The 11222-nt window shown below is 42.8% G+C and overlaps 1 protein-coding gene across 1 annotated transcript in view; it reads right to left on the bottom strand.

Annotated features, from left to right (window-relative positions):
• Snx9 (sorting nexin 9) overlaps positions 1 to 11222 on the bottom strand; it is a 77142-nt gene continuing 65920 nt past the window's right edge. The window contains exons 13-17 of the mRNA XM_008839443.3: positions 9770 to 9846; positions 7078 to 7167; positions 5349 to 5463; positions 3642 to 3733; positions 1 to 1615 (exon numbers count right to left, since the gene is read on the bottom strand). Coding sequence (XP_008837665.1) covers positions 1568 to 1615; positions 3642 to 3733; positions 5349 to 5463; positions 7078 to 7167; positions 9770 to 9846 — 422 coding nt within the window. The 3' untranslated portion in view covers positions 1 to 1567. The remainder of the gene's footprint in view (positions 1616 to 3641; positions 3734 to 5348; positions 5464 to 7077; positions 7168 to 9769; positions 9847 to 11222) is intronic.

Genomic DNA, 11222 nt, shown 5'->3' with positions numbered 1-11222 from the left:
AACAGTGCTTTGAGAATTTACTGTACAGTTTTTAAAAACAATTTATTTATATATTGGTGTCTACATGCTCTTACATTTATGTAAAATATACATATTCTTTACAATTTGTACATATATTAAATGGCTGTATCATAAACACTGTTCTATGGGATTTTATAAAAGAAAAATCAAGTGGGGAAAATTACTTATAAAATATTAACAAAAACCCGTGATACTGAACAAGTTCTCATCCTTGTGTTTGATTTTTCTCAGCTATTTATTTTTTGGTTTCATTTATTTATGCTTGCCCAGACTTCCCATTCTCTACAATAGAATCATCAGGTCAGAAAAACAAAAGCAGTGGATCAGGCTGTAAGGCACCTGTGGAGGGGGCTACTGTCCAGGAGGAAGGCAGCATGAGTGTGGTCAGACTTCAAGCCAACAGCTGGCTGAGACCCTGCTGTGCACCGTGCCACCAGCGGATGCATCAGGACCTCTGAAGGTCAGGACAGTCACACGGTGTCATCCTGTACTCGTCAGCTTACTGCTGCTCAACCTTCAAGCTACCACCTGTCTTGGTTCCTGAGTTTTCCCATTTGCTGGGACAATCAGGTGCTTAACTCAGGTTTCCATCTTTTCAGAGAACACAGACCAGCCCTCTGCTTCAGATCAGACAGCTTGCAGCACCTCCTTCCATCTGATGGACATCTGAGGACCAAGAGTGGAAGGGTTGGAAGTTCTGGAGGAGGCTGACTGTTCTTTACCCCAGGTCTTCCTGGGCAGAGGAACAGGATCTACCCCCTGGGGTGGAGGGGACAAAGGCAGGGAAGTTAAAAAACCCTCAACTTTTCTGACTTATTTCTAGCATAAAACGTGCCTTACCTGGAATTAGGAAGGAATGCAAAGAGAGTGCCGACCTCCACACAAGCCGCACAGGGAAATGACTGTGCAGGCAGCAGTGGAAAGGCAGGATGTGCTCATCTGCCGCACCCAGCAAATGGGACATGCCACGGCCTTGCCGCCACACACCTCGGGGTTTAGGCAGTTTGGGAATCCCCTTTGCTTCCCCCCTCCTCAAATGCGAGCACTTGAATTGTAGCTACAGCAGTGAAGGGTATGCAGACTCCCTAAACAGACAGGACCCCAAAGGACTGGAAAAGTTATAAAAATATACAAACATATATTTTTATTCTGGCATATCTTGTATTTTTAAGAAAGCAATTAGTAACTAATTATCTGACATTGGGTAAGAACTGGAAGATCATGGGTAATGTATAAATTACGATCTATGTAAAATACCAGAAGGAGGAACCCCTAATTCTCCATTCAAAATCTTGATAAATTTAAGTGTTTTCCAAAAATAGACATTTTTCCATTGAGAAACTAATGAGTATCAAGATGAAGCAAAGGGGACCACCCCAAAGCAGTGCGTTCAGGCTGGTTAAGAGAGAAAACGCTTTTCCCACTCATTTCTTTTTGGTTTTCTTCCTTCTTCTCTCTCTTGTACGATAGGGAAAAATAACTCTGAGTTGTGTTGTCCCAAGTCAGAAGGAAGCACTCGGGCGTTTTCTTCATGTTCCGTTCTGTTCTACATGACTGGAAAGCGGCTGAGGGCCTGCCTCAGCTTTTCTGCAATCTGGTGAAAAACAGAGCCCTTCTGAGATCTAACATGGATTATAACTTCACAGCATTCTATCCTTTACCGCTTTTTTGAGTTACACATTATGAACTTGTTAAATACTTTGCCATGAAGACCCCCCCTGGGAGGTCACGTCCTGCTCTGCTCTGTGTGGTGTGTGGACAGTCTGCACCTCTGTGACAGAGCCACGGGTGCCCTGCAGCTCTACATGCCCCATAAGCACACCAGGAGCCCCTTATAGACTCAGATGCCTTGTCCTGGGATCCCAAACATCTGGGGTAGACACACCTGCTAAACACGCAGTATGCACTCATACTTGTTCCACAAGAAGAAATGTAAATTTTAATAATTTAAGGGGTACTTTGCTATAAGACTCCATTAATATAAAACCTGGGGCCGTTATATTCGTCACTTATATTTATGCAAAGACAGTGCTGAAATGCATATGATTTTCTATTTTTAATTACAACGTCAATAATTATACCACATATGGACTTGAAAACTAGCAAATCAACATTATCAGAATTTCCTCCTTCCTTCCTTCCTTCCTTCCTTCCTTCCTTCCTTCCTTCCTTCCTTCCTTCCTTCCTTCCTCTCTTCCTTCCTTCCTTCCTTCCTCCCTTCCTCCCTTCCTCCCTCTCTCTCCTTCCTTCCTTCCTTCCTTCCTTCCTTCCTTCCTTCCTTCCTCTCTTCCTCTCCTCCCCCTCCCCCTCCTTCTCCTTCTCCTCCTTCTTCAGTCTCACTGTGTATCCCTGGCTGTCGTAGAACTTGCTACACAGACCAGGCTGGCCTTGACACACAGAGATCCACCTGCTGCTGCCTCTTAAGTGCTAGGATTAATCACCACACCTGGCTTATTATCAGAATTTCAAGTGTTGCCCAGTATTTTCTCAGAGACAAAATGTAACCTACTATATTCTAAAATATGCTGAAAGGCAAAGGCCCAATGACAGCAATTTATAAGGACGTGTGCAGTTAAAGGACACAGATCCCAAGTGTGCTTAGATGAGTTCTTCCCATAACTTGGCTCCCAAACCAAAAGCTGCCAACACATAATTCACAAATATGTATTAAACAAGAACCATGGCTCCTTTTCAAGAACACACCAGGGTTTTGGCAGAGCACAGCCCAAAGATGACATGTACAGGGATGTGATCAAGGCCTGGGCTACCATCATTCCTGAACACACGGGAGGTAGGTAATACTACGGATGAGGGAGACGAGGCAGCCTCAGGTGCTCACTCCAAAGCTACAGAGCTGCTCCTCAGATGGCTGAGTTCCATTTACATGGAAAGCTCTGTTTTTGATACACTGTGCTAATAAAAAACATTACAAGGCAGCGGAATGAAAGGATTCACTTTTTCATCGTGGTTTTCTGAATGAAAATATTTAGAATATTGTGTCATTTTGATTTTCCTGAAGAGACCCCTTGGTAACTCTGAAAACCACGGTCACAAACAAAGGCTTCCTTTGGTTTCCTTCTCTGGCTGAGAGGATGGAGCCTCTGGGGGCAGGGTGAGCTCATCTCATTCAGCACTGTCTCTGCACAGACAGCTGAGAAGGAGGGGAAGCCACACCCAGGACCTCCTGAGGCGTCAACACTAGCAGCCAATGCTCATTCTTCAAAGAAGAGGAGGCAGATAAATTTTCTTCCAAATTTAGCCTCCTTTGGTTTACTACTTAGGATTAAAGATTACAAACAGGGGGCTGGAGAGATGGCTCAGCAGTTAAGAACACTGACTGTTCTTGTAGAAGACCCAGGTTCGAATCCCAGCACCCACATGACAGCTAACAACTGTCCGTTAACTCCAGTTCCAGGGGATCTGACAACCTCTTCTGTCCTTCTAGGGTATTGCACAACACAGGTACACTTACCTACAAGCAGGCAGTACACTCATACACATTAAAAAAAATAAAATATTTAAAGATTACAAACAGATTACCTATAGACCAAGACAGTTATTAACCACAAACCCTCCTCTCCTCACATCTGTGCAAAAGGCATGGAAAGGGAGCCACTCACTGTTTCATAGAACTGCACTTGCTGCTCCAGGTAGAGGCGGATGACACTGTTGTAATCGTAGATCCGGTTACTATGGAAGTGATTCATCTCCGCTACAACAGAACAAACACAGAGATCAGTTTTGCCCCCACCAGATTTCAGATGGCAACATGTGATGTCTCTGCGTGGTAAAGACTCATCTTCCACAGGACTTAATCAGACTGGCTTCCGTGCAGTGCCAGTTCTCAGCAACACTCCATGAAGCAGGTAGAAAACAGGCTGAAGTGAGCAGCAGGCACCACTTTCCAGTAAATGGACGGCTGTCATTGGTCAACTTACTGAACACTGTGGCCGTCCTTCCTGTCTGCCCAGGCACCACCAAAACACAGAGACAGCCACCTGCTGCTCCTGTCCAACACACTCAATCTCTAGACATCAACTTTGTTTCTTTTTAAAACAGTATTTTATTTTTAATGTGTATGAGTGTTTTGCCTACACCTATGTAAGTATACCTACCATGTGTGTATGGTGCCCATGGAGGCCAGAAGAGGCTGTGGGATTCCCTGGAACTGGAGTTACAAAGGGTGTTGTCCCAGTGTAGCTTGAAGGACATATGATGCTTTTAGTTCTCTAAGTTCTCTTCCAGCAATTTTGTTTAATGAGGGCTCCACAGTCCATTTAAATCACATATGGGCTTAAATTAGCTCTTTTTTTTTTCTTTTGAGACAGTGTCTCTCTACAGCCCCAGCTGGCCTGGAACTCCTAATGTAGAGAAGGCTAGCCTCCATCTGACAGAGATCCTTCTGCCTCTGCCTCCTGAACACTGGGATTAAAGGTGTGTGTCACCATGCCTGACTTTTATTTAATGTATATAGTGTATGATTGCTTTGCCTGCACAAATGTAAGTGCACCCATGTGTGCGGTGCCTGCAGAGGCCAGAAGGGGGCATCAGATCTACCAGAACTAGAGTGATGGATAGTTGTTAGCCAACATGTGAATTTTGGGAACTGAACCTGGATCTTCTGCAAAAGCATCAAATGTTCATAACCACTGAGCTATCTCTCTAGCCCCTAACTTTTATCTTTTAGCTAACAGTAAATTGTACCTAAAATGACTTCTCCAAGCTGCCTTTAGATTCCCCAGTCCTGGAACATGGAAGTTACTGACTGCTAGCAGCTAAACTTTGAAATGTAATAGAACATTATGACATTAAAGGCTACAAAAGGAAGGGGCTGGAGAGATGGCTCAGAGGTTAAGAACACTGACTGTTCTTGCAGAAGACCTGGGTTTGAATCCCAGCACCCACATGGCAGCTAATAACTGTCAGTAACTCCAGTTCCAGGGAATCTGACAGCCTCTTCTGTCCTTTGTGGGCACTGCACAACATGGGTGCACTTACCTACATGCAGGCAATACATGCATACACATAAAAATAATAAAATTAAAAAAATTTTTTTTTTAGTTTTTTGAGACAGGGTCTCCCCATAGCCCCACCTGTCCTAGAACTCACTATGTAGACCAGGCTGGCCTTGAACTCACAGAGATCCACCTGCCTCTGCCTCCCAAGTGCTAGGATTAAAGGTGTACGCCATCACACCCAGCTAAAATATTTTTTTTAAAGGCTACAAAAGGAGTCTTCAATGTCTCTGAGAAGTAATAAAATGCACAGGTTTAATCAAGTTGTCATTGACAGCCACAAGTCCAGGTGTTCATAACCTTTTTTCTTACCTTGCAAAGCGTAGGACATGGTGCCGACTCGCTGTATCATGGTCTGCTTGTCTTGAGGGGTGATTTTACTAGTTGCAACTAGCTTATCACTTTCTTTAACTTTTTCTATTGCTCCCTGTGAAAGATGAAAACACAACAGTATTAACAAGACAGAGCAAAAAAGGATTAGTAGTTTAAAATCTAATAATGCTAATGTAATACAAGGCACAGAAGAATGCCACATGTGATGGCAGTTTTGGTGTTGGGGTCATGCAGCAGTTATTCTTGGACTCTCCAGCACTGGTTGAGAGTAACAGGGCCCTGGAATGTCTCAAAGGATGCTTGTTTTGTAACAATTCACCATGCCAGGGAGAGCCAGAGTGAGACTGAGCCCCTTGAGTGGTGCTCTTGCTGGGGCCTCCAGATAATGTAATACCATGAGGCACAGAGGAATGCCACATAGCGATGGTCAAATCAAAAGTCCTTTAATAACCGCTAGTGGTTGAGAGGGGGATAATACTCAAAAGGACTCTTGACATCGAGGAAGAAGGAGAAGGATAGCGTTTATAAAGCCTAAAACCACAATTACATCATGCCAGGGGTAAAGCTAATAACCACAGTTACATCAGACAACCATAGCTACATCAGACCAGAGGCAGGTCAGTTAACAAAGTTTTCAGTTAAACAATGGAGAGGCTGGTGGAGGATGTGCTACCTGGCTATTTGTATGTTTCCCGGTATTGTAGAAACAAAGCACCCCTGAAACTATAGGTTCAGCCTGCACGGCCGATCCGCCTGGTGGGCTGTAGTTAGCAAGTGGGCGGTGGGAGCAGGGCAGAAAAGGGTGGGCAAATGTCAGCTAGAATAAAACAGAGCCAGTTTTGCCATTTCACAAACATATTCTTAGTGACTTGGTGCTGAAGAGAACAGTGTAGCAGGTAAGAATGAGAAAAGCATCTCACTTCAATTTCCTTCCAGAAAAGATTGCTCTTCTTGAAAAATGTAGCAAAGCTAAAATGTGCAGCTTTACATTCCAAGGAGAGAAAAGCAAGCATTGTGCTGGTGCTGCCTCCAGTGCAGGCTAAACTGCTGGGATGCTAGCAGCACACAGAACGGGCGGGAGCAGTTCAGAAAGCCATTAATTAGGTATAGTGTGGCTTGCACATGTCACCTGTCCTCTCTTGTTAGAAACAGCATTTTATAAGCCGGTGCCCAAGTGTGCCCACTGTAAGGCTTAACTTTAGCTGGTTTACAAAACTGCTGCATCAGCATAAATTCAACCGCAGATGGACGTAGCTGTAGAAGCAGCCCGACATTCCCCATTCCAGTGTCACCACACAGCTGATTATTTACAGTTGTCTGGAGAGAAAAATTCCACTTTCTATGTAAAAACTGTGTTCCATGCCTAAAACTCCAACTCTGCTAGCATAAATTCCTGTAAGAAGGTACTGTTGTGAGTTTTATATTAAGTTATCTGAAGTTATACAAAGCTTATTTACCTATGCTTCCTTTTCATGATTCTGTATAAAGCAAAATACTAAAAGAGCCACATGCTAGCATTAAGATCACAGATCGGCCCTCTGCAGAGGTTTCCCAACAAACCCAAGGACATCCCATGACACTAGAGTGCCACATGCAAGTTAAGATTAAGGTACCACATGGATTTTAAGAGGAAATGCCAACCAGAGTCACCAGTAATGATGGGTATCTAAACAAGGCTGTGTGCTTTCCCCGACTCTGTGGCCCTTACCTTGTGAGCACCAATAATGTCCGGGAAGCACCCAAGAAAGCCTTTGTACTCATGATTGCACTCCATCAGGAAGTGGAGGTCCTTCTTTGGCTGCAACAAGACACAGGCTGGCTGTTACTGGTGGAGGAATTTAGAAAACCAAGGAAAGGAACTAGTGAGGAGTGTATTAACCAGATTCTCTGTGCGCCGTACTGAGTGACAGAGCGTGCTGGTTGTTTTTATTGTCAACCTGACACAACCTGGGAAGACGGAGCCTCAGCTGAAGAACTGCCTGGATCAGACTGGCTTGTAGGCATGTCTGAAGGACACTTGACTACTAACTGATGTAGGAAGGTCCAGCCCACTGTGGGCCTGGGTTGTATAAGAAAGCATGAGCTAGAGAGGGAGCCAGAGGGTGCGCCCATTGTTTTTCCTCCATGTTCCTGCTTGAGTTCCTGCCCTGACCTTCCTCAATGATGGACCTGGATGTCTGAGCCAGATAACTGCTTCCTCCCCCAGGATGCAGTGCTTTATCCCAGCAACAGAAAGAAAACTAAAACAGAGTGTTAAGCATTTAGGATTGGTTTTCCTAAGAAAAAACAAATCTTGTATGGAAAATAATAAATATCAAATTATTTTGAGATTGATTTGTTAAATTAGGTGTTTTGAGATAGTCCAAAACACTTTGTGAGTTGGGAAATTTTTTTTATTTGCTACTGTATGCTTTTAGATAATTTTAAAAATGTTTAGATAATTAAAAAATCTTTTTATTCTGTGTATGAGTATATTGCCTACATGTTTGTGAGTGCACCCATGTTGTCCAACGCCACAGAGGTCAGAACAGGGTGTTAGATTCCCCTTGGAACTGGAATTAAGTGGTTTGTAGCCACAATGTGGGTGCTGGGAATTGAACCCAGGTCCTCTGCAAGAGCAGTCAGTGCTCTTAACTGCTGAGCCATCTCTCCAGCCCCGTAGATAATATTTTTTATGTTTTCGATAAAATGTAGGGATTAAATATAAAATGTAGACATTGAAATATACAAGCAAAACTGCTGTCACAGTTTAAGGCCTACATTTTAACAGAAAATATAAACATATTATCCAAAACCTGGGGGCTCATCCAAGGCAGGCACTATGGGGCTACTTAAGAGACTCGGAATACAAGGCTAGAGAGGCTGGGCAGCACTGCGAGATCTGAGTCAGGTTTTCCCACACATTAGAATTCCCTAGTGGCTAAGGGTGGATCAGAGGCATCAATGCCAGAAGGCATTCCAACCCTCCTTTCTTCTCCCTCTCCCCCTCCCCTCTTCACTGATGCTGGGGATCAAACTCAGACTCTCACAAGTGCTGAAATGGCAATCTAAGTCATTTGAAATAAAACATTTCTATAACTTAGACCAGCTTGGAACTATACAGCACAGGCTAGCCTTGAATTCACGGAAATCCCCTTGCTCCACTCTCCCAAGTCCTGGGGTCAGAGCTGTGCGCCACTATGGCCGGCATCATTTAGACTCTTTTTCTTTTGTTTTGATCTTTTTGAGACAGGGTCTCCCTGTAGCCCCAGCTGTCCTGGAACTCACTATGTAGACCAGGCTGGCCTTGAACTCACAGAGATCCACCTGCCTCTGCCTCCCAAGTTCTGGGATTAAAGGCGTGCGCCACCACGCCCGGCTCATTTAGATTTCTTGATGACACGTTTGTCCACTTTGGCTTAACCTAAGAAACATTATCACTAAATACAATTGATAAAAGCACACAGAAACAGAAAGCAGTATCTATGTGGATTTGTCTTAAAATGGGCTTTATAGCCTGGTGTAGTAGTGCATGCCTTTAATTCCAGCACTCAGGAGGCAGAGGCAAGGAGAGCTCTGTGAGATGGAGGCCAGTCTGGTCAACATAGCAAGTTCCAGACTGGCTGGGGTTACAGGGACACCTAGTCTCAAAAAAAACAAAACAAAACAAAACCCCCAACCAAACAACAACAACAACAAAAAAAAAACACATAGCAAGTTCCAGACTGGCTGGGGTTACAGGGACACCTAGTCTCAAAAACAAAACAAAACCAAACAACAACAACAACAACAACAACAAAAAACATTAAAAAAAGGGATTTACTCAATCTTAGTCGAAGAATTATTGGCAGCTGATTACTTCTGGGTGAGGAAGAGCTGATCTTAAAGAGAGGGACTCTAGATAGGCTGCCTAGACCCCAGTGGATGAACTTGCATTGAGGGACGTCTGGGGACACTAACTTGACCTGATAGGCCTTAACACATGACAGACTATATGAATTCTAGTGGGGGTAGGCTATATGAGGGTGCCGATGGGGAAGGGGGTATAAAGATGATTAAGATGTTCTGTATGGGGCTGGAGAGATGGCTCAGTGGTTAAGAACACTGGTTGTTCTTGCAGAAGACCTGGGTTCGAATCCCAACACCCACATGGTAGTTAACAACTGTCTGTAACTCCAGTTCCAGAGGATCCGACAGCCTCTTCCGTCCTCTGTGGGCACTGCACAACAATAGGTGCACTTACCTACATGTAGGCAATACACACATACACATAAAAATAATAAATAATATATGAAAAAAATTTTTAAAGATTTTCTGTATAAAATACACAAAAATTCAATAAAAATAAAAAGGGGCTTTATATTAAAAATATGGATTGGAAAACAAAAAGTCTAACTGGGCCCATGTGATTATGTGAGTACCTGTTCTGCCACAAGACTGGCAATCTCCTCATAAGTCTTCCCAGCTTCTGTTATTGCATCATTCAGATCCGTTTCACCTAAAAAGTATTGCAGTCTTGTAAGTGGTTGGCAGTTACAAATATTTTCCTATGTTATTAAAATTTTTATTATAGACTTTATTGGTTGGCTTTATTGTAAAAATTTCAAACATGGACAAAACTAGTCTCATGATTCCCACCCCCGTTATCCACTTCCCATTTGGCAAGTGACAGTCAACCTTTCTATCAATGCCTCATCATCCTCCCTTTTTGTGAGACAACATTTCATCTGCAAACTTTACCTACAAGCTATGGAGCAGTTAAAGAAGGGCACTACATTAAAAAAATTAGAAGGACCTAACACTGCAACTCAAGGCACTGGAAAGGCAAGAACAAATGAAACTCAAACCCAGCAGAAGAGAAGAAATAACAAAAATCAGAAGAAACTAATAAAATAGAAACAAAGAATACACAGAATAAATGAATGTAAGAGCTGGTTCTTTGAAAAGCTAAACAAGACAGACAGACCCTTAGCCCAGTTAACTGAAAGAGTGAGCAAACCAACTCCAAATCAACAAAATCAGAGATGAGAGGGGAAACCTCACAACAGACAATAAAAAGATCCAGAATATCCAGCATCACTCTAATACCCAAACTGGGTAAAGACACAACCAAAAAAGAAAACTATAGACCCATATCCTTAATGAACATAGATGCGAAAATTCTCAAGAAAATACCTGCAAACCGTATACAGACACACATCAGAAAGATCATTCACGATGATCAAGTGGGCTTTATCCCAGAGATGCAGGGATGGTTCAATATATGCAGGTCAATAAACGTCATTAATCATATAAATGGACTCAAAGACAAAAACCACATTGTCATCTCAATGGATGCAGAAAAGCCTTTTGACAAAATTCAGCATGCATTTATGTTCAAAGTCCTAGAGGGAATTGGACTGGAGGGAACATCCCTTAACATAATTAAAGCTACATACAACAAACTCACAGCCAACATCATTCTACATGGAGAAAAACTGGAAGCATTCCCATTACAATCAGGAACAAGACAAGGCTGTCCACTATCTCCACTCCTTTTCAACATAGTGCTGGAAACGCTTGCTAGAGCAATAAGACAGGAGAAGGAAATTAAGGGAGTACTAATTGGAAAAGAAGAGATCAAACTATCACTTTCTGCAGATGATATGATGCTATAACTAATAGATCCTGAAAATTGCACCAGAAAAATCCTAGAACTGATCAATCAGTTATAAGTTATAAAATCAATCTACAAATATCAGTAGCCTTTCTATATACAAATAACAAGCAATTGGAGAAAGAATACAAGGGAAAGCTCCCATTCACAATTGCTGCAAAAAAATTAAAATATGTTGGAATAAATCTGACCAAAGACACCAAAGATCTTCACAATGA

Source organism: Nannospalax galili, unplaced genomic scaffold (assembly GCF_000622305.1).
Source record: "Nannospalax galili isolate Female #2095 unplaced genomic scaffold, S.galili_v1.0 scaffold211, whole genome shotgun sequence".
Taxonomy (NCBI): domain Eukaryota; kingdom Metazoa; phylum Chordata; class Mammalia; order Rodentia; family Spalacidae; genus Nannospalax; species Nannospalax galili.
This window is presented reverse-complemented; position numbering and strand designations above follow the sequence as displayed.